At 49.7% G+C, this 24,112-nt stretch overlaps 1 protein-coding gene across 13 annotated transcripts in view; it reads right to left on the minus strand.

Annotated features, from left to right (window-relative positions):
- MSI2 (musashi RNA binding protein 2) overlaps positions 1 to 24,112 on the minus strand; it is a 386,889-nt gene that overhangs the window by 248,688 nt on the left and 114,089 nt on the right. For all 13 annotated transcript variants that reach the window (XR_014304654.1, XR_014304655.1, XM_082706012.1 and 10 more), the window contains exon 6: positions 5,866 to 5,958. Coding sequence is in view for 11 of the 13 variants with exons in the window: in XM_082706012.1 (XP_082562138.1) it covers positions 5,866 to 5,958 (93 nt within the window). In the remaining 2 variants the exon portion in view is untranslated. The remainder of the gene's footprint in view (positions 1 to 5,865; positions 5,959 to 24,112) is intronic.

Consider the following 24,112-nt stretch of genomic DNA (forward strand, 5'->3'; position numbering starts at 1 on the left):
TAGCTCAAGTTCACGTTTGGAGGCCCCCACACAAACCCACTCCAACAAAAGGACTTCAGAGGACTCTTTCCACCTCACTTCCATGGGAGCTCCCTTTGATGGGACCTAAAGAGCTCTAATTCTCCAGACCCCGTTTCCTTGAAGGCCTCCTCCTGCCAGCCACCACAGCGAGGGGCTGGCCCAGGAAGGGGTTAAAGCCCTCATGTCAAACCGCAAACTCGGGCACTGGCCCAGAAGGGACATGGGAACCAGGGCAGCCAGTGATAAAGGCCGGATTGTAGCAGCCCACTGAATTGGAAATGACTTGTAGGCCTAATGAAACAGAACTTTGGCAGTAAAACAGAATGAAAGGAATGAGACAATAAAAGGCTGGAACAAAGGGTGCAGAGTCGTTTCAGCTTAGCAAAATAAGCTCACTTTGTTGGTGGGGAAAGCCAAAGCCGATTAGGATAAACCAACGACTGAGCGCAAGTCTTCCAAACTAATTACACAGTTCACCATGTGAAGTATAATTGGAAGCCTCCAGATGCGGGCTGCTTTGCTTTCACAGGAGTTCTATAAAGTGAGAATTACCTAGTGAGCTCGGCACTGAACAGCCCTGTCATCGAGGTGAACAGCTGAAAGGTGCAGAACTGCTCCATCCGGGACGAAGCCGAGAATTCATTAAGTTTAAAGGCCTCTGTTTGATCTCCCAAATCCTATAAGTGAGAATTTAAGAAACCGGTACTTTTAAGGAGGGGCCGAAAGGGGAGAAGGAGGAAGCCCACGCACACGGAGCTTCTTTGATCCCAGTGCTTGTTAATTACCAAGCTGGGCTCTTCCGGATGGCGATGCGGGGAGCAAGGTGGCAAACCCTCCGATCGGCTGTCTGGGTCTGTACGTGCCTACCAGAGCATCACTCTCGTGCCACTTTCTGGAATGGTCTGCGTACATCATTCCTGGACGTATGAAAATTGTGAGCACCGATAACGTCCGCTAGGGAACCTGACGTGCCGAAATAAATTCCTGCACATCGACATTCTTGACAAATGAACAAAACCGGCTCCCTCGGAGTGTAGGGGCTGCTACATGGTGAAGTAGGAGATGAGGTTTTTATAAACAGTGAAAAGAGGCCTGATGGTACAAAAATGAACGACTGTCTGGGCCCTCCCCAGAATGGGCTTGTGTGATCTTGGACGACTCAGGACCTTCCCTCCACATCAGTTCCGGTCATCTACATGATGGACAGTCCACCCGTCCTGCTGGACGGTCCTGAGAATCGGACTTTAAAATGCACCAAAAAGCTCAGCACAAACCACGCATCCCTCCAAGTCAGAAACACCAACTCACAGCAAAAGAATCTTCATAGTAAAATCTGAACTTCACAAAGTCTGAGTCTTCATTAACTCAGATCTAGCACATGGAATAAGGAGTTGGAAATACTCTACGGGTCCCTGGATCTTACTCATAGGATGAAGATTCTGGTTTATAAATAGCAGCTTTTTCCAAATAGAGAATCCCTTCGCTGTTCCAGCATCATGCAGTCCAGAAACTAACTCTACCACTGTTAGCACGGTTTCACTTATTATATCATGCCTACTACTATTGATAATATCTTGTTCTGGTTAAGGTCTATGGATACCTTAGGTACCCATCTATCCATATATCCACCTATCCAAGTTTATTTTTTTTTTGAAGATTTTATTTATTTATTTGAGAGAGACAAGAGAGAGAAATCATGTATGAGCAGGGGGAGGGGCAGAGGGAGAGGGAGAAGCAGACTCCCTGCTGAGCAGGGAGCCCAATGTGGGGCTCAATCCCAGGACCCTGGGATCATGACCTGAGCCAAAAGCAGACGCCGAACCGAATGGGCCACCCAGGTGCCCCTGTATGTTTAAACGTACTTTTTAGATTATTGAATTTGCAAGCTTGAAACCAACTTCAGAAATAACCTAGTCCAAGGGCTGGCAAATCATGGCCCCCAGGACAAATGTGGCCCACCACCTGTATTTATAAATAAAGTTTTATGGAACACAGCCACATCTAATTATGGCTATGCCATAGCTGCTTCCTCCATACAAAAGCAGACAGTTATGATGGAGACCATACGCTCCATAAAGCCAAAAATGTTTACTATCTGACCCTTTACAACCTTTTCCAATTCCTTCCCTTAGAGGAGAATGCAAGGCCAGGAAAGATGTAGCCTGTTGAGGGGTCACAGTGGTGTCACTGCACAGTCAGGCCCAGCACGAGAGCTTGGAATACGTCTACCATACCTTCCTCTAATGACAGCATCAGAACAGCTATCCAAAGGGGCAAGGGTGGCCATCCAAGTGAGCAGAACCCTTATGCCAATGGCCACACTTCATAATCTCATCTTAAATATAAAAAAGTAATGGCATCCCTAACCAGGGGGGTGGGGGTAAGTTTCTGGGAGGAAGGTGGGTTGAAAAGCACAAAAGGGTTTACAAACCTCCAATTTGAGTTATTTAAAGTTCTCGGTGTGTCATTCTGCACCCACTCCACTTACAGTAATGACATATTTAAACTCCCTTCGCTCAGCCCCATGATAGCAGTTTTACCCATCTTGATTGCCACCTGAAATAAACAGCTGAAGCAGCTGCCACCTCAGGCACAATGGGGAGAGTGAGAGGAGAGAGGAATGACAGCGAGGGAAACCTCCAACACGGGTGGCAAACCCCGAATGGGGCTTGGAAGGATGGAAAGTTCTGGAAGTGGAGGAAGAGGAAGTAGGGTTTGAATTCTAGCTGTTATCCTGCCTTACCTGGGTGACCTCCCTTGAGACTTAACCTCCCTAACCCATAATGCTCACCTCTGTCAAAGGGCCGGATGACACCCAAATCCGCCATGCAGATGAAATGAGGCAATCTATGTCTATTCCTAGCACTGACCTGGCCTGTGGACCAACACAGTCTCTTCCTTTCTTTTGCACCCTCCCCACCCTAAGCCCATTGTGTAGACTGATCCGGGGCTGCCACAGGGCCCAGAGTTCAGATTCTGGTATCAGGCAAGCCTGGAAGGGAAGCCTGCATCCAGCTCTACCTTTCACAGTGGGGGAAGGGGTTGACCCCCAAGTCAAAGATTCAATCCCACCTAGACTCCATTTAACATGCTGCAAAAACAATGCAAGACCCCCACCAGCCTCCTGGAGAAGAATTAAATGAGATAATACAAATCAATGGCCCGGCCCTGGACTTCACGCAGTACGTAGTCACTAATAAAATTCCCCCTTGCTAACTCGCTGTTAACCAACCAAAAAGGGCCCCCAACGACTTTCCAGATGAGAATGTATACAAGTACGTGAGTCTAGGTGACACAGGGGTGTGTGCGTTCCGTTTTCTTCAACCAGAATATAAACTGCTGAAGCCTAGAGGCAGTCTGCTGATGCGTCACTGGGCTGAGACTGCCTTAGGGCTTCACAGCGCGTCTCTCTTTTTTTTTTTTTTTTTTTTTAATTCATTTGACAGAGATCACAAGTAGGCAGAGAGGCAAAGAGAGACAGAGAGGGAAGCAGGCTCCCCACTGAGCAAAAAGCCTGATGCGGGGCTTGATCCCAGGACCCTGAGACCATGACCTGAGCCGAAGGCAGAGGATTTAACCCACTGAGCCACTCAGGCGCCCCACGTTTCCTCTCTTTTGATGGCTCTGGTTCCAAGTGAATTACACCAGAATCCTGAGAGGTGGTGGGCCCTGCCAAAGGGGCACAGACATGACACCATCCACCAGCACAAGGAGGAATAAGCCCTCTGAAGACAGAACCAGACAACGCACCGAGCACATGCACAAAACAAGCCCTAAGAAGTGTATTATGGTTTTGATACATTCAAAAGCCTCCTTAGTCCTTTAATAAAACTTCTGATAAGTTTACACGTCCTGCTGGAATCTACAAATGTTACTGCTAAATTAACCGAGCAGCTTCAGCCCCAGCGCAGGCCACACCAGGGAAGACCGGCTGTGACTATCTCCCTGACAAGGAGACAACTCTTCTCGGGGCCAGGATGGCTGCAGCCCTGGGCCCCGCCGAAGCTGGCAGAGCTTCCCACGGTTGGCTCACCGGCTCCCAGCTGTAAGTGCTTATGGAAAAAGACAGAAAGAGAAAGGGAGAACGAGGGACAAATAGACAGAAGCATGGAGGTGGGAGCAAGCACAGGTCCGGCAGATGCCAGCCTGTCCGAAATATTCTAACAGCCCAACTTCCCTGATACCCACAAACAGGACCACAAGATTCCAGTTTATGGCTCAGAAAAGAAACCCCACCTCATGTTTGCTCCTGGCCTTGTTTAAGAGGCAGAACTGTAGCAAGGGGGCTCACACTTGCCAGCCTTCCATGACACAAGCTGGGCCTTATTTCCAGTCTCTCCCCACAGGCAGGGTGGGGCTGGGTGGGGGACCAAACCCCCCATGCCCCTACCCGTGCTTTGAGCGAGTCTTAAAGAGAAGTACATGGTCACCGACATACTAAGCAGTTCTGCAAAAACAGCCAGAATGAATCACCCCCAACTGGCAATGCAAGACAGTGCCATGGGGAGGGCGTTTTTCCTAAGCGACCCGGAAGGGCAGTGAAGTGCCATGCTGAATGCCAAGCCCGGCTGGAGGAGCCTGGTCTCTCTTTGTTGCATGTCTTCCATCCATACAGAAATTGGAGATGACCACAGATGGGAAAAATCTCCGTTTTGAAGCTACATAGTGATCATGGCCCTCATCACGGCTTACAACTCGACACACCCAGGGATGAGGTCTGAGCTGCCCATCATCTTGAGCAAACAAATAAAAGCACAGAGGCTTCAGGCCAGGCAGCGGGCAGCAGTGCCAGTACCACCCAGGCCCAGCAAAATAGCTGTCACCAGGGGTGACATGAGTGACAGAGCTCAGAACAGGTGCAGTGTCATCTGATCCCACCCCCTCCCCCCCACCGCCACCATATCAGCCCGACAGCAGCAGGGATGCGGACCTGTGCAAGGGGGACCTTCACACACCTGGACCTGGACTCCCAGGACAACATCTACAGCGACTTGAAGACAGGAAGCAGAGGGCCACCGCGGCCAACCAGCTGCCAGCCTCCTGGGACACGGCAGCCAGAGGAGGGGTACCACACAAGGCCCAAAAGGCCAGTCTCCCCGCCCCAAGCTGCCCTGTCAGAGTCAGGGACCATGCAGCCATCAGAGGAACCCTGCTTTCCAAGGCACCAGCTCCTCACCAGTTAGAGAGAGGCTGAATTAAGCACGTTGCCCACAGTGGCATATCCTGTCTGTCCATCCGCTGACTGTGTCTGTCCCCCTACATATTCCCACTCCGGTTCCTGGCTGATGGGATGTATTCTGTGTTGCTCCCAGGCTGGTTCAGCAACAGAGCCCAGGGGATCATTTTACTCCTGTTTCCCACACACTGACAGGTACAGGCCCGGCATCTTCCCCGAGTCTCCTTGGGCATCTGACAGGGGAAGGCTGAACAGCACAGGACCCCAGGGAGCCTCCTCTCTTAATGTTCTTCCCAGAAAGGCACAGAATGCCGCCCAGCACCGACTCACAGCCCTCTAGCAGCTTCTGCGGGAGCTCCTGTCCTATGAGTCACAGCCCCACGTCCCTCCCCAGCCGCTGCCACCAGCACCACCGGCTCCCAGCCCAGACCCCACATGGCCAGCAAACGCCAGCGACATCACACTGAAAGGCCACTCTGTCTGCTCCTGCAGGCACGTGCGGCACCACGCCGACCACAAGCTGGACTCCCACAGCAACTCCTGACAGATTTCACTTAGATCTTGACGACCCAGGGCAAGGACAAGGTTGTGCAAGGACAAGGTTCTTGAGGACGCAGCTGCGGCAGACGGAGGGGCCGCGGCGGCCACCAGCCCCACGTGCCGCTTACCTTGCCGAACTGTTCGAAGTACTGCTTCACGTCTTCCACCACCGTGTTCGCAGATAATCCCCCTACAAATATTTTCTTTGTTCTCGTGACCATCTGCAAGAAATGACAAGAGGAGGACACGGGTTAACCAGGTTATCTGAAGCAATGCTCACGAAGGCGCGGAAACAAGCCGCTCTCCACGTTCCTCTAGGAAGGCAATTTCAGATAAATTCGAGCTGTACAGCGTGGGCCTTTTAGACATCTCAGAGCGCTGGAGACAGCCACGCTGGAGATCTCGGGCCTTCAGGCCACAACCTGCAAGCCTGGGTTTCATACAGACACAGAGCGGACTTCAGAACCTCTCAGCCACCATACACAGGTTCATTCTGATTTCTGGCACAAAGAGAAAAGTGGCACATCAAAGCTATTTTAAACCTAAGAGATGTGAACAGAACAGAATCATGTGCATAAAAATCTGCTGCCCAGAAAGTACCATAAAATTTGTCAATAAGAAACTCACACATGGGCGCTTGGGTGGCTCAGTGGGTTAAGCCTCTGCCTTCGGCTCAGGTCATGATCTCAGGGTCCTGGGATCGAGCCCTGCATTGGGCTCTCTGCTCAGCGGGGAGCCTGCTTTCCCCCCTGCCCCCGTCTTCTGCCTGCCTCTCTGCCTGCTTGTAGTATCTCTCTCTCTCTCTGTCAAATAAATAAATCTTTTTTAAAAAAGAAAGAAAGAAAGAAAGAAGGAAGGAAAGGAAAGGAAAGGAAAGGAAAGGAAAGGAAAGGAAAGGAAAGGAAAGGAAAGGAAAGGAAAGGAAAGGAAAGGAAAGGAGGAAAAAGAAACTCACACATCATGCAAATATATGGATGGGCTGTCTACACTGAGCTGACAGACACCAGCCCTGCCCACAGGGGCCACCCTTCGAGCTCGGACCTCATTCTCCTTCCCCTTTTGATTCCTCACCATTCGCCCTGACTCACTCTACACTCAGGCAAGCCCCGCTAAGCCCCCAGGATCCGCCCCTTCATCCATACAAGCCCTTCTCCTGAGAATGCCTCTCTGTGCCTAGATCTCCCACACCAAGTCGTAACCATCCCTCAAGATCCAACGACCTTCTCCCAAAACACCAGCTATCTATGCCGTAGCCACGTCCAGAAGCTGTCCCCCCCTCTTCTGAAACCCTAACACCGTACCCACCAGCCTGTCCTGGCACCCACTTCTTCCCACCCAGTGCAGAAGTCATGGATGATCCTGTCTTTCTTACTTCCTCCCCAGACACTGAGTTCCTGATTCCTCTCGGTTTCCTCCCTCCACAATGCCAAGTATGCGCCAGGCACAGAGAATCCCACCCCAGTGGGACCCCAGTGTCTTCTCCAATGGGAAGAATGAATGGCTGTGGTCAAGTTTCAGAATCCCAACAGTTCCAAAGCAAATGACACAAACAGTTCAGAGACAGAAACGAACATCCTGGGTGGGAGCCAAAAGTGAAACAAGAAAATAAATCTTATTCTGAACACTGAGTCTAGGCTGTGTGTGTGTTTCAGTTTGGGTGTTTGTTTGTTTGTTTGTTTTTTAATGTGCTACTAAGAAAAATTTTATTTAAATGTTAAATAAGAACAGGGTCTTACCTATTTGGCTGCACATAATAAAAGCCCAAAGTCTTAACCTGACAAGAGAAACTGTCACGAAGTACGTATCTAGCAAATCATAATGTTTGTACACTTTAAATATCTCATAATTTTGTCAATTCACACCTCAGTAAAACTGAGGGGAAATGTTTTATGAGAACATGTAAATAAAAGCATGACTGAAATCCCAAAAGTAAGTGAATAAGATGAAGCCGAGAATGTTAGACACACACACACACACACACACACACACACACACACACACACACAATGTCATTTGTGTCCATGACAATTCGATGTGGGAGGCCTAAATACAGGGGCTGTGGCTGTCAGGATCCCCACTGTCCCCCAGGCTGAGACACCCTGGCTGAGGGAACAGAGTGGTGACCAAGCCACCTCTCCGAGGAGCACCCTGGCTGAGAGCCCCTGGGTGGGGACCGGTGGGCTGTGCTGAGGAGCGCTGCCCTGAGGTCCGGCCCCATGCTCTGCACTGCACAGTCCCAGATGGGTGCATCGGTCCCAACTAACCCCCAACTCCCATCAATCAGGACTCACGATGGCCGTGAACAGAAAGAGGCTCCCAGACTTCAAGGAGCTCCGGCTTTGGCTTGGCAGCTTCCGGGAGGGACACGTGCCACCACAGCCCACTGACGGAGCCCCACCTAGAGGCTTGCTGCATGATTTTACTAGGACATTGTGCTAGCAATTCTGCACACTTCCTATGGGCTCTGAGAGGCATGCAGTGATTACACATGTGTTTAAAGCTGTGATCTACCACTTTTCGTCTCTTTTCAGATGAATGGGAGAGGAGATTGAGATCATGGACGTGGGAACATGCTACAAAAATCACACCAGCATCTACAGTGCCAACTCCAAGAACCTCTCATTAACCAGTGGGCATCTTATTCTGCTCCTTATTGTCCATCTCCCTTCTCAGCCCTTCCGTAAGTCCCTCTGGAGGACAAGGTCACCTTCCCATGAAACTCCACCAGTCCCTCTCCAGATTTCAATCTCTCCCGACACTCCCTTGACTGCCAAATTTTACTACCCTAACTTTCCTAATGGCATTCATTCAACAGATACGTTAAGTGCTAGGTGTTAGAGTCTACATTCCAATACAATGTAGAATTTAATCCACTATAAAATGGAGATATAATAATTAGCCTACCACGCTAGGCTCCTATTAGGACTAAATTAAACAACATATGCCAAAGTGTCTAGCAGGACACCAGGCAGATGCTAGGTAAGTGGTCACCGTAACCGAATCCAAAGTCAATTACTACATTCATCCTTCAAGCTCAGAATAAATGTGTGACAGAAAGGTATTTCACACAAAAATCTTTGATAAATCTAGTCTGGGTGCCCCGTTCTCTTCCACTGTAATTTCAAAACCACTTTCCTGCATCTCTACATGATTTCAGATGGGCAAAGACTCCCAATAGTTTCATTTCAGATTTCTCACTCCTTTTTTTTTTTTTAAACCCAGCCAAGTAATTAAATATCTATAAAGACATGCTACTGTGATCCACAAACATGCATTAGTGGAATTCTCAACTTAAAGAAACTCTGGAGCAGCATTCTATAAGATGAACCCTATGGTGCCATTTATACATTGTTTTAGAGACAGGTGGGTATAGAGCAGACCCTATTTATATTCTAAATGTTCACATGGACCCAGGCACTTAAATGAGTAACGTGTCTTCGTCCCAGATAACAGAACTCAACAGAATGTTCATTCCCCAGTAACTGGTTAAATGGAAAGACCCCCCCCTTACAACTCTCTACAGTTGCTCAACAGCCATAAACCTATCAAGCCAGAGCTTAAACACTGGGGCAGACAGCCAGCCATAAATCTACACAGTCCCCAAAAAGTCTGTAAAGTACTTTTTTTTTTTTTTTTTTTTTTAGAAGGATGAGAAATCCCAGGCTCCAGACACTATGCTGAAGAGCCCAGCTTACTAAAACATCCTCTCCAGGAACGGGCTCAGATACAGTGATCCCACTCTTCGGCAAACACTAAAAGGAAACTGGTTTAATCAAAACCTTCCAGACATGGGCACCTGGGTGGCTCAGTGGGTTAAGCCTCTGCCTTCGGTTCAGGTCATGATCCCAGGGTCCTGAGATCGAGGCCCCCATCGGGCTCTCTGCTTAGCGGGGAGCCTGCTTCCCTTCCTCTCTCTCTGCCTGCCTCTGTGCCTGCTTGTGATCTCTGTCTGTCAAATAAATAAATAAAATCTTTAAAAAAAAAAAAAAAACTTCCAGACACGAGAAGGCCAGTGGGAAGATGTGCAACACTCAGTTAGCTGCCCAACAGTGTCCTGGCTTTGAGAGAGGAGAGCAAGGCCAGAGGGCAACAGGGCTCTACACACCAGGGGCACACTGGAGGAAATGGGTGGGAAGGGTTACTTTGGGAATCCTGATGCTATCACCGCTAGATGGACGGTGCAGGGCTTGATGACTTGCATTCTGAAGAGGGATACGGGAGGCAGGCAGACAAGGCTCTAGAATCACACGTTCTACCCTGTTTCCTTCCACCTCCAGGGCTGCTGGCGAGGACAGGACAGGGGCAGGGCTAGCTGTCACGTCCAGGCTCCCAGTGGGGCTCACTGGAGGTCCTCAAATTCTTATCAATACTATCAAATTTTCTGTGTCCATTTCTGTGCGCATGCGTACGTATGTGTGTGAGTCTGGGGGAAGTCTCTAGTCCCAAACCTTCCATCTCGGCTGCTACTTGCCCCAGGAATTGCCCAGCATCCCCAGAGCTTAAACCCTCTTCTGACCTCGGAAACAGCAAGCAGGACACGTTACCGCTGGTCCCCGACTCCACAGTGCTTTGTGTTATAAAAAGTCCTCTCCACCCACAGTGGAGAGAGCCACCTGTGTTTTCTTCCTGCGCCAGGCCCTTTGGGTAACTGTTTCCTGACCCACAGCCCTCACGCCCATATAGCACTTAACCACACAAAGCAAGGGAAGCTGGCCACTGCACACCAAAAGGCTCAGGCAGCCCCAGGCGGTCCCCACCGTGCCCCCAAATGGGAAGAGCCATCCATCTGTTCCAGAGAAGGCTCCATCCAAAATCCATTAGGAAAATAAGCTTAAATGTCCTTTGCATGGAGTTTTTGGTGGAGGGGTTGTAGAAAACACTTCGTGCAAATGCTTTCCACTCTTTAAGACACTAGATACCCACCAAGAGCCCAGCACCCTTGCGGACAGCCACCTCTCCAAACACTCCGAACAGACGCCCTTGCCCTTCCTTTTATAGTCTAGGGCGGCACTCTGGGAAGTGGGGTGTGTGTGTGTGTGTGTGTGTGTGCGCACACATCAGGGGATTGGGAAGGTTCAGGGTCTCACAAATCACGGCTGCACATTCTGCATCTAGACCCGTAATTTAACTAAACACCACTGCTCTCCACACCTCCTGGCTCCACAAAGAAAACCCCAACAACCATTCCAGTTTGGAAAATTGCTGTTTACCCATAAGAACTGGCCAAAGCCAGCTGCTAACCAGAGCTGCCCAGAACACCCCACCTTCCTGCTTCTGACCAAAGAGCTGCTTTTTTTTTTTTTTGAAGTTTCAAAAAAATCCCTTTTAAAAAATGTGTTTGCATCTGAAAGGGTCACTCAGAGTGGGGCCGCTGGTTGTATTTTTATAAAACAGGATAAAGCAGATGAATGTGCATGTGTCTGCATGTGTGTGTGTGTTGAAAGCAGAAGGCAGAGGTATTAGAAAAGAGAAAGTACTTTGAAGAATGAGACTGATGGGGAGAACTTAGCTCTAGGAGCTCTGTCCTAAAGATAATAGTTGTCACACAGTAAAACAACAATAACTATGGGGTTCCTGGGTGGCTCAGTCATTAAGTGTCTGCCTTCAGCTCAGGTCATGATCCCAGGGTCCTGGGATCGAGCCCCACATCTGGCTCCTTGCTCGGCGGGAAGCCTGCTTCTTCCTCTCCTACTCCCCCTGCTAATGTTCCCTCTCTCACTGTGTTTCTCTCTGCCAAATAAATAAGTAAAATCTTTAAACACACACACACACACCACACACACACACACACACACACAATAACTAAACATGTTTCTCCTCCTGACAAATGCATGGAAAGGTAGGACGTGGCTCTGGAGAGTCTTCAATGGGTAGGAGAGACGCCCAGAGAAATTAAGTCAGCTCTCGCCAATACCACGTTCCTGCAAAGAGCTCAGATTCCCCCTTTGGTGACACACATGAGTCATCTTCACTGCCCAAGAGCACTGACTCATTTACAGAAGCTCTCCCATGTCTGGGAGCCCCAAGGTGGAGACAGTCCAGGGAAGATGTTAAGAATGCTAGTGCTGGGCAGGATTCTATAAGCCTGACTGCCCAACATCCCCATTCTACAGATGGAAAAGTCAAGCCCCAGCAACGTGGCTCATGTGCTGGTTAAAGGCAAAGCAGAATGACGAGGGAGAATGGATGTGCGCGTGGGTACCATGCAAATTCCATCTCAGACTCTGAATCTGGTGAACACTTTGTTCTTCAGATTCTTGGGTAAAACTGTGTGTTTTCATTCAAGTGTCGGTTCCCTGCATCTGAAAATTAAGCCCAGCCTTTGTAGGGCAAAGAAGCTCTCGCAGGGCTAACCAGGGTCACAGAAGTCCCGAACTCCACAGCCCCGTTCCACAGGGAGCTTCCTCTGAGGGACATGCCCTCTAAAACTCCCATGTTCCCCCACTATTTTGTTTCCACCCTTCCCTCCTGCCTCTAAACTACCACTCTTGTTACCGCTGTTGCCACAGTATCTGAACGCAGTGGCAAAACTCACTGAGCACACAAAAACAGAACCCAGGTACTAGAATTATCTCCAAATGATTCTAGAATCATATGTGGAAAAAGACCACAGTGAACAAGTTGACTGGAGTCCCCCCAAATTCACGACCACCCAGGTCTTTGGAAATGTAAGGATCCTGCAATGAAATCATCCTGGGTGCACGGAGGGCTTTAAATCCAATGACTGGGTTCTCCAAGAGGAGAAGGGACACACGCTACCCCTGAAAAGACCATGTGAAGATGGAGCAGAGATGTGTCTACAAACCAAGGAACCCCAAGAATTGCCCGCAACTACCAGAAGGTAGCAGAGAGGCACGGATGGCTTCTCCCTCACAGTTTCCAGAAGCAATGAGCCCTGCCAATGCCTTCACTGCAGACTTCTGGACTCCCGAACTGGGAGAGAAGACATCTCTCAGCTTTAATCCCTGCAGGCTGTCTTAATTTGTTAAGAAACCAATATGAAGACCTACCTGGGCCAGGAGCCCTACGACATGACAGCCCTCGCCTCACCTTTTCTTGGTGACCGTGGAGCAGAAGTCCACATGGAGGCCCCCGCCATCATGGAGGAGGAGAACACTGTTCCCACATGGGACGATCCGAATCTACCCTCCCAAGGAAGGCAGCCCACGCTCATCACGCGCATACCCGCCTTAGGGGGCCACAGGGGCAAGTCTCTGCCCCAGAAGGTAAGGCGATATCTATTGGGAGATGAGGGAGCGTCCCAAACACTGCCCAGTGTTGCCCACAGAGTCCAGATCACCCTGGTATACCACTTCTTACAAGCGGGGACCAGGGCTCACAAACAGGTGCCTACAAGACACAACCCAAGCGGCCGGGAGGAGACCGGGGTCTCCTGCGTCTCCCTTGGTGCTCAGAATGCTCTGCTCTCACTGCGCACCCCCTCGCGAGCTGCCTTACTCTGCCTCCTGTCAATCCCAGCTCAGGTCTCAGCCTCTCTCCCAAAATCAAGGAAATGGAGACTCGGAGATGGTATGTGTCTGATGTCTCACTGCACCAGAGTGAGAAGAGACAGCGTCAAAATCTCCCTCCTTCTATTCACTCAAGTGTCTCACACCTTCCTTTGTGTCTAAGGTGGTCTTCTTTCTTCCCAGCGGAAAAGTGCAGCGGGGCCACGGGAGAGGACAGGGCACCAGGACGAGCAAGTCTGATGCTAAGATGCAGAAATGACAGGCCAGACGCTGCTGGTGGGGATGGATGTAAAATGACACTGTCCCTCAGACGATTACACAGGGGTTACTAGGTGACCAACAGACAGGTCCACTCCCAGTGCGTACCACCCAGGACACACCCATCTGTCCACCCAAAGCCTCACACAACATGTTCGTTGCAGTTCGTAGGAGTCAAAAAATGGAACCACTCAAATGCCCGGCAAGGATGAACAGATAAATTAAGTGCAATATGATCTGTGGAAGGGAGTATGATCCAGCCACAAAAAGGAACAAAATATGGACATATGCTGCAACATGGATAAGCCTCAAAGACATTATGCTAAGTGAGAGAAGCCCATCATAAAAGGTCACACATGCTACAGGACTCCATGTGCAGGAAGGTTCATAACAGGGAACGCCGCAGAGACGGAAAGTTGATTAGTGGTTGCTCAAGGCTGGGGGAGTAAGGATCATGATGGCAAAAGAGTAGGAGGTTTCTTTGGGGGGTTCTGAACACGCTCTACGATGGACTGTGGAGATGATGCATGTATCCGGGAATATTCTAAAAACCACTGACCTGCACCCTTAAATGGGTAAGCTGTAAGGCACGTGAATTACATCTCAATAAAGCTGTTGTGGGTTTTTTTTTTTTTTTTCATGACAGGCCAAAAAGATCCCTAAATAGAGAGTCTGTATGCAAAAAGGGTTTAAAAATAAACCCACGTGTCCCAGAAAGCATGCTCTTGCCTGCTACTGTATCCACCAGCTACATCCACGTGCTCTGCTTCTGCCCCTGGTTGACCACTGGACAAAGGTGTAACAATATTTGATGTTGCCAACTGCAGAAATTAATTTAACTTCAGAGGAAACTAATTATAAATATAACCGCCAATGTTTTTCCGAGCTCTCTCTCCCCATCTATAGCTACGAGCCAGAGAGCACTGGGGTTCAGGCTACAATTTGGCATTCCCTCTAAATAGCTTTAAAATTGGAAGGAAAAAAATAGCCTTCCTCTATATGGGGCTGGAATATAATTTACACACAATTATCCGGCATAGTCAGGTTACAACATTACCTCTGATTAAAACAACAGTAACTCACCTACCAGAGAACGTGATCTCGTAATGAAATGATCAGGCTGCTCCGGCAGGCTCCCACCTCCAGCTCAGAGCCCTCTGCCTGGCTCCCTCCCAGGTTAATTTAAAAAATACTACTTCCTTTTACCCTTGGTGGGGGGAAAGCTGCTGCCCGCATGGGTGACCTGTCCACAGATCAGTAACAAAGAGTCATATCCTAATCTGTGGCACTTGGATGGGGGGCTCCGGGGGTTAGCAGAAAGGGATGCAGAGACGGAGGGCTGCCTTGCAAAGCCCAGGAAGTTAAAGATCATGATCCATGCATCAATTGATGCTGGGGGGTGAAATGGCAGGCTGGCCATCACCCCGATCACAGGCACCCAACCTGTTCTGCACCCACAGGTAGCTTCTCCATCACGCCACCCTTCTTGGAGCCCCCACTCCCTAACACTCGCCACAGAGTGAGTCACGGGAGGCCCCAACAACTCTCTCCGGTGTTCTAATGATTGCCAATACAGAGATGCAATTAAAACCCATCAGCTTTTACAGCAGCGGTATTAAGCGAAATTAAGTAAGTACCCTTTACTGTTGCTGAATTTGCGAGGCAGCCGTGCATCCCTGCATACGAAAGAGGTGCCTCCAAAGCCCCAGCGAGATAGCGGAACAGATTCTGAGTGAACCCCAGAAAGAGGGGAGGAAGGTGGGCCCGCCGGGATGGCGGGGCTGTTGGCAACTCTGGCCTTCCATCTGTGCCTGTCACGGCCGCCCGCCCTGCAGCCTGGTGGGATTCTTCTCAACACCTGGAGGACGCCTCATGGTGAGGTTAGGGCCCTGGAGGCGGTGACGCCAACGACAGTCCAGGGTACCCCACGGTCCAGGCTGACCCGGCCTAGGGCAGTGATCCAAAGGACACACCGATCCTCACTTTACAAACACGCTCTCTCTGCCCATCTGCTCGCATCTCCAAGCACATCTGTGTCGACTAAGGCAGAGTAAATGGGCACCAGGGCCCTGGTGGGTCGGATGAGAGGAGGTCAAGTCGCAGTTCTGGGCCTCCCTTCTCCCCTTGAACCCTGGGCCACAGACCCCGGCGTGGGCAACGCCAACTAAGGCAGCGAATGCAGAATAGGAACTCCAGGAGAGCTCCCGGTTCCCAAACTCCTCCCTTCCTAAGACATTCCAGGTCAGCCTGGAGCCAATGCCAGAGAGATAGTTTCTCCACGGAACTGAGGTTCTTCGAAGCTCGCTGGAACCAGAAGTCAACACGCATGCCTTCCCGGACGGCCTGCCGGCTGGGAGGGCGCACATACGCTCTGAGAAGGAAAATCAAGCTTGGGAGGGAGTTCCCTCCCTTTGGGGAAGACTGCCTGAGAGAGAGACTCCTAGAACCCACCCCGGTGAGAACTAGACCCCTTCTTCTCATCAGCAACCACGCAACGGCTCCTCTTAGGAAGGGAAAGCAGAGAAACTTTGCTGGCAGGCAGGTTCTGAAGCCAAGGCCGCCCATCCCCCAAGCGCTCCAGTTGATTTTGCTGAAAGAACAAATGGCAGCCTTAACCCTTAGCCTTGATTACCTTCATTAGCATATTTCAGATGCACACGGCAATCAGTTCTTGATGAGCAAGTTTTACCTAATCCACGAGCTGAGCCAGGCTGCGGGCTCCCCGACACTCCCGTTGCGCAGCCGCCCCCGGGCCCAGCAGCACCCCAGCATCTCCTGGGGCATCTTGAAAACCTAGAGAGGCCGGCCCCACCCTCGGAATGCTGATCTCATTGGTCGGCGGTGAGGCCTAGGCATCTGTAGTTTCTAATCATTCTCCAGAAGATTCTAAGGTGCCTTCGGGGCTCTAGGAAAAGCAGCTTGAACCAGGGAGCACTGGCTTGAGCCCTAACTCAGCTATTTCCCTAGTGTAACTGCAGGCAAGCCACGGGAAAAGTGGGGACAAGAGCTACATGCCACAGAACTGCTCTAGGCATCACCAGAGAGAAGTATGTGAACACAACTGGCACACAGCAGGCGCTCAGAAAAGGCTGAATAGGAGAGTGACACTGGAGCCCGAGAGGGAAGAGAAGACAAATGGTGGAGAATTGTCTCTGGTGACACACTCATCCATTCATTCTCTCATCAGACCTGTTTTGAGGACCTACTGTGAGCCAAGTCCTGTGCACTAAGCTCCATGTGTGTTAAGCAGAGCGAGATCTGCCGTCTGCTCTGAAGGTACTTCCTGTCAAGGAAGAGGCTGTGTTATGACAGCAAGATGGAACTTTGGGGGCACCGGGCTGGACATGACTTGAGGCTTGAAGATCAACAGCAGGAGTCGCCCGGAAAGAAAGGGGAGAAGGACCTCCCCAGCAGGAGCAGCGGCGTCTTCCACCCTCGTCAAAAGACCACAGGTAGATATGAATGACTGTGGCCAAGGTGTTAGAATTAAAGCAGGAGAGGGCCAAGCCCAACAGGGAAGGCCCTGCAGGCCAAGAAACCTACACAAGGCCAAAACAGGGAAGCCACTCTTCACTCAAGAAAGAGAAAAAGCAGGGCCATCCTGGGGGGTGGGGTCCTTTAATGCTAGATGCTGGCAGGGAGGCCTGGACAAGAGGGGCTAGGAAAGCAAGCACCAACCAGAAGGAAGGCATCTAGACACCAGTTCTAGTGACCAGCATGGGGCCTGGGATCAGTTTGCCTCATCAAGTCCCTCCCTGTTCTACCACCCACTGTTCCAGAAACATGAGGGAGTAGGGGGAAGGAGGAGGGCAGGTGGTGGAGAAGGCAGAAGGAGAGATAAGCACATTGCACCCTTGGTGTGGTCGTCTTTGGAAACACACTCAGCCATCTGTTAGGTCATAAATTTTACTTGTCAAGAAAAACAAAATCAAATTTCCCCCACCCCCAGGATACACTGGTCTGGCCCCTACCACCTGCCACAAGTAACTTCCTTTGAGGAAAAGGGGGAGGCCAAGGAGTGTCTGCTGTGAAAGAGAGAAGCCAAGAAAACCATGAGCAAGGCTTTCCACCATTTATTAAATGTCTTATCCCTAAAGGGATGGAAAGTGATCTTTCTAAATCCAAGAGGGTTTTAGAGGCTGAAAAGAGCATCAGATTTAGAGATTCTGGAGATGGAAGGGTCTGCTTCCAACCCCAGCACCCCAAACCAGCAAGCGATAAAGTAGAAAGAAGACCAACCCACGACGTTCCATCCCAACCATATACACTAGGTGACCCCGACCAAGCTTCTCAGAACTTGGGTTTCTCCTTGACAAAATGAGATTAAAAGAGTTACACATGAAATGTGCTTAGCATGGAGCAGAATGACAGGTTCATAAAAGTTCCTCTTCCCCTCCCAACTGCCTTCCATTTTCCACCAGTGACTTCAGCTCTCTTTAGCCGTGAACGAGGATCAAACCTTCCCTGCCTGCCCCACAGACTACACCACAGGAAAGAGAAGGGAAAAAAAAAGGCAGCTGGAAAAGGCATGAGGCGCACTCTGTAAATGTAATGACCAACGATGATTCTACTTCCCAAAGATTTCTCAGATACCACCCTAAATCAGCTCCACCTCTAGTGGCAGCACTGGGCAACCATGGTATTTCCATGGGCTGAAGATGCTCTCACAAAAAGGGATGTTATCTCGGTGCAAAGTTATGTCTTTATCTGCCTTCTCCTAGGCAGCCCCTTACCCTACGAAGAGTAACAGACTGTTCCACAGAGGAAGGTCATTCTCCATAAGAGATAAAACTGCCTGTGCCTCGGAGGTAATATTTCTCTGCTACACCAATATCCTAGTATGTCTGTGCTCTCCTCATACCAGGAACATATTTCTATAAATCCTCACATAAAAGAAAACTTTATTTTCCAGAGGGACAAATGAAGGTGGTGGGGAGGGAGGGGAAAGGAAAAAACATTCACCAATCAAACAGAACGCTGCCTGCCAGGAACTTCACTAAATGCGTAGTGCTACAGATGTTTTACGATCATGATGTCTGTTCTATTGAAAACACTTGCACGAGGCCAACCAAACAACGGAAAAGAGAGAAAGAAAAGACATGTCCCCCAACGTGCCCAACCCAGCTAACTGGTCTGGGCTGGATGTTTATTGAGGCAAAGAGGTAACTGGGGACCTGTAACTGTCAGCCAAAACGTGGAGGGCTCATTTCAGAGTCCACTCTGGAGGGCTGTCAAATCAGCTGCACGGCCCAGCAAATGGCGCACAGTCTCTCGGAAGGACACTTCATCCTGGAAGACCAGGGTCTTCTATGGGAAAATTGCTCTGCACCTGGCAAGTGCTTAATAAAATCCAGTTCTCTTCCCTCAAGGAAGGACAATCTGCCCAGTTAAAACCTCATTTGTCCCACACCATTCATTCCTTCCACAAACATTTGTTCAGGCCCACTATGCATAAAGGTACTGAGCTAGGGATTCGCAGCCAATCCACTGTGGTCAGGAGGGCCTCCCCCACCCCTCAATCCCGAAAGGAAGTCTCCTAAGGGAGAGCCGTGGTCAATCAAGCCCCCAGAATGGAAGTTTCGTAAGTCAAGGACTTTGGTCTGTTTTGTTCACCGGTATATACCCAGCACCTGAAAGAAGGCCTGGCCTATAGCAGGCAAAGAATAAATATAGGCTTAAAAAAAAAATGAGTGAATGAATATTTCCTGCCCTGTATTACCCAGTCTGTGGATGATTCCAGGTCCCTAAGCGCCCACCCCATCTTCCTTCTTTCCCCCTTCGGTCATTCTGAGCATTCCTTATTGCTGGCACAATGAGATAACAGGTTCATTCCTAAGAAGAGCTACCCAAAGTTCTATCCAAGAGCCCCAGAACACAGATCACTGCACCAGAGGGCCCTGTTGGACAGAGGCAGACAAACCTTCCCCTACTAGTCAGACACACACAGCTGGTAATCTGTTAGAGGCATCTTGAGATACAAAAAGGACAAATGATGCCTCTGCGAACCGCTTAAAAGGCCACGTCAAATAGGGAAGGGCCTGAAACACCTGGCAATCACAGATTCAGTGACAACAACTAGGGTCTCTATCACCAGCCCCTGATTAATTCCATTCGAAATCAGATGTTAATGACCACCCTAGTCACTTACCCAGGCCCACAGGAGCCCAAACTAAATGATTTAGTTCAATGCCCTTAGAGCTCTCCCAGGAACCTGATGAAAACACTCAATGGCACAAGTATGCAAAAAAAGACAAACCCATGAAAAACTGTGAAAGAGTCAGAGAAGGCTTCAAAGAGGAGAGGCTTAACTGGGGCTTTAAAGGATAAGTAGGAGTGTTCCAGGAAGGCAAGAAAGAAGAGTGGTTGGAATCACAGCAGCATGACACATCACTGCTTCAGGACCAAAAGTTTGGTACGATCAGAAATCAAGTGGAAAGGAGGATTTGATGGGCGATGAGGACCTATGCATGGGTTAGATCACAAAGGGTGTTGTAGATCATAGCCAAGGAGACTAACCTTCATCCTTTAGACAAGGGTGCTATGATTTTAAGCAGAGGAATAACACGGCCAGCTTTGTGGTTTAGATAAGTCATTCCGTAGAGGGCAGACTGGAGAGCTTGCACACAGAGACTGTAAGGACGGTTAGAAGCTTATCATAATAGCCCAAGATGAAGGGACCTTCAACTAAAGCAAGGATCTTTTGCATAACAAAGCAGGAAGAGATTTAAGAGAGAGTAGGAGACAAAATTATCAGCCCTGGGTAAATGGCCAGATGCAGCGATGAGGGAGAGGAAGTCACCAATCATGATAAGGACTTGCAGAAGATGTAGGCTTGCAGAGGAACGATAGATGTGTTCAGTTTGGGTACATTAAATTTGTCGTGCCCAGAAGACAATTTACATATCTGTTCTGGAGCTCAGGAGAAAGATCAGGACAGATGACTTAGAGTGAATTCACTGGGAGGAATCCCACCATCTTCCGGAAACCCAAAGCCACAGCCAGAGAACCAATAGAGAAGCAAGAGAAAACCATCTCGCCAACTACAGCAAACAGCCCCTTGGTCTACGCCCCTTCCCTTGAAGATGAGTAAGTCTGTGACTGTTTCAACCGGGAAAACACAGCAGAAGAGATGATGTGTGACTTCCTGGGCTGGGTCACAAAACGTGCTGCAGCTTCCAGCTTGTTCGCTGGAACACGCATCCCTGGGGACCTGAGCCAGGAGGAAGATGTCCAACCACCCCAAGGCTGCCATGTTGTAAGGAAGCCCAGCCACACAAACAGACCACGTGTGGGAACTCCATCCTCTGAGCCATGCCTGCCCAGGCACCGGACAGATGAGTGGATAAGCCTTCAGATAAGTCCAGCCCATTGCCACCAGATCACCATCAACACGTTAAGCCTTCCCAGCTGAGGTTTTACCCACGGCAAAGCAGAAACCAGGTCTTCTGCCAAGGCCTGCTTAAACTCCTGACCCAGTAATTTCCTGAGTACAATAAAATAGTTGCTTCAGGCTGCTAAATTCAGGGGTAATTTGAAACAGAGCAATAAGAATTGTTACAGTAAAGTTAGGGCATTTCAAACCAAAGGCAGTGGTCGGCGATGTCCAACAACACAGAGATAGAGAGGTAAAGAGGCATCAGGTCTTGGGGCCGCTGGGTCCAGATCTCAGGCACACAGTGTCCGTGGTCAATTTTAGGACACGTAGGATGGGCAGTGTGTGGAGCTGGACAGCAATCTCCGAGCTGTCACACAGACACCTCCCATGCAGGCCCAAGCGTGTGCCAAGCCCCAGAGTGCTGGCAGTCCGGGCTTAGTTGCAAACGTTCCTTTAGGGAGGAAATCTTACTGCAGATGGCAACTGGCACTGAAGATTCACCCATGAACATGAGAATAGCCCCCCAGGGACACCACCAAACACTTGCCATGGTCAACTTTGCCTTTAGAAAGGTAGCAAAGTCTAACAGCATCAGATTTTTTTTTTTCTAGAGAGAAATGGTTTTTATATTTGTGATCACTGTAAATAGCAACAGTTCCAAGAGGCCACCTTAAAACAGCAATCTGTTCTAAGAGCCCTTTCTTGCCCTTAGCCAAAAGCCCTCTTGTCTTCCTGTGCAAAATCGGGATTTAATACGTGGGATACACCTGAAGCTATGATCATCTTGCACACTTGTTCTCCGACAGCTCTGCAGCTCAGGACAGCTCACTTCCTGTCTAGAGACCCAGAGCCAAGTCAAAGTCATTGCTGGAATGACTTGGGAGAGGGGCATTCCCCTCCCAAATTGTCCTATCTCCCGGACAAGACAAATCGTATCTCTCCCCGCCGCCCCACGCCCCAGCCAAAAGGCCGGCTTGGTCTTCCGCTCTGTTCCTGCTGTTCACAGGCCCTTGCTCCCCCAAACCTTCTCTGTGTCCCAGAGATAACCCAGATCAAAGGAATGTGTTAAAAACACAGGGACTGAGCCACCTGAACCCTGCAGAAGATTCAACCTGCACAAAGAGAGACCCAGAAACAGAGTCTGTTGTACAATTAACCCAGAGGAAAGACCTGACCTTCTCAGACCTTCCCTTTTGCCAAATCTCATCATAGATTTGCCTTAGTTTTTTGGTTGTTGTTGTTGGTTGTTGTTGTTGTTCTTTTTTTTTTTTTTTTTTTTTTAAAGTTTGTATTTATTTATGTGGAGGAGAGAGAGCATGAGAGTGGAGAGGTCAGAGGGAGAAGCAGACTCCCTATGGAGCAGGGAGCCCCATGCGGGACTGGATCCCAGGACTCTGGGATCATGACCTGAGCCGAAGGCAGTGGCTTAACCAACTGAGCCACCGAGGTGCCCAGAATTGCCTTAGTTTTAACTGTCCCTTAATCAACACAGTTTCTGAACAGCTACTCGGAATAAAATCTTCTGGGAAGAGAAATAAAAAGAACTAGAGTCACTGTCCTGGGCGGGCTGACTGTTTCATCAGGGAGACAGGACATCTGCAGGGACACCGCAAACCATCAGCACAGGCTCCAAGGTTCCACGCGGCTACCGCACCGCCGCTCTGACCCGGGCATGCACGTCCTGGTCCTTGGGCCTCTGTTCCAGCAGCACCCCTCACCCAGGAACTCCCATCACACCTCAGGCCAAACGTCTGTGCTCAAATGTCACCTTCACCAACCTACTTAAAAAACCGCAAGCCCTCCCACTCCCCAGCGCCTGAGGACCTCCTCCCAGCTTCTACAGCCTAACACACCCTCTGATTTACTTATATTATTTTTCTTTAATCTTTTTTTTAAAGATTTTATTTATTTATTTGACAGACAGAGATCACAAGTAGGCAGAGAGGCAGGAACAGAGAGAGGAGGAAGCAGGCACCCCGCCACACAGAGAGCCTGACGTGGACCCTGGGATCATGACCTGAGCCGAAGGCAGAGATTACTTATATTATTTGTCATCTGCCTCCCTCCTGCCGGAAAATAAGCTTCATGAGGCCAGGAACTGTGTCTATTTTGCTCACAGACACACTCCCAGGAGCTGGGTCATAGGGGACATTCAGTAAATACTTGATACATGCATGCATGGACATTCTAAAGCGTAGTCCCATGACCCTATAGTCACCATGAACGACCCCTCTGTCTACACTCGCGCAGATGTCAACTGTACCTGAACGGTGCCACTCTAGTTCATTCCGCTTCCCATTGTCACTAAATGATGTTTACCCGTGAGGCTGAAGCTCCTTGCAGGAAGAGACCATATTTATTCATGTTTGTATCTCCCAAAGCATTAGCTCTGCTCAAGTAGATAATCTATTGAATCTAATGTAAAAATCAAATTGCATGGAAAACAGGCAAAGAACACCCAGCTAATATATGTAAGTACCTGCATACAGCGCTAGAGTCTCTGAAAATACCAGGAGAAGCAAGATGATACACATGTGTAAAGTTCAGTGCGGCAGCCACTAGCCACACGTGGCTACTTAAATTTAATTAAAATTAAGTGTCATTAATACTTCAGTTCCTCAGTTACATTGGCCACATTTCCAATACTCAGTGGCCACATATACTGGACACTGAAGAACGTGTATCTCCTTCGTTCTGCTGGATAGCAGTGACACACACAGTCCTTGCCCTCAGCATCCAACCCTCTAGTCGAGGCCACGGCACAGAAACAAGGAGGACCAGGAGGAACAATCTGCTAACCAGTCATAAGGGAACCGAAGAGGGCTACAGGGGTTGAAGGGGAGAGGGGTCACTCACTGCCTGTGGGGACAGAAGAATCAGGAGAGGCTTCGAGGCAGGGATAGAGACACTTAGGAGAACCTCTAAAAATGAGTTGGGGGTTTTATGCAGACAAGGGGAAGGTTATTCCAGAAGACTGGAGAAAGTCACAGGCAGAGGGGCACCGGGGCACGGTTCTTAGAGCACAGGTACATGGAGACCTGTGTGACACGAGGCTGAAAGGGCCTAGGTGAGGCTGGGATTCCAGACAAGACACCTGGGCTAGACCCCGTGGGCAGCCGGAAGCAGCATACCTGTGAGTCCAGAGCAGGGTGGGGGGGCTATCGGGGAGGGACCACCAGAGACAAAGTCAGAACCCAATTAGATGAGAGGTCCTGATGCAAGGTGGCAGCAGAGACAGAAACAAAGAGATGCGTGGCACCAAGAGGTGCACTG

This window comes from Mustela nivalis (genome assembly GCF_964662115.1).
Source record: "Mustela nivalis genome assembly, chromosome: 17".
Taxonomy (NCBI): Eukaryota; Metazoa; Chordata; class Mammalia; order Carnivora; family Mustelidae; genus Mustela; species Mustela nivalis.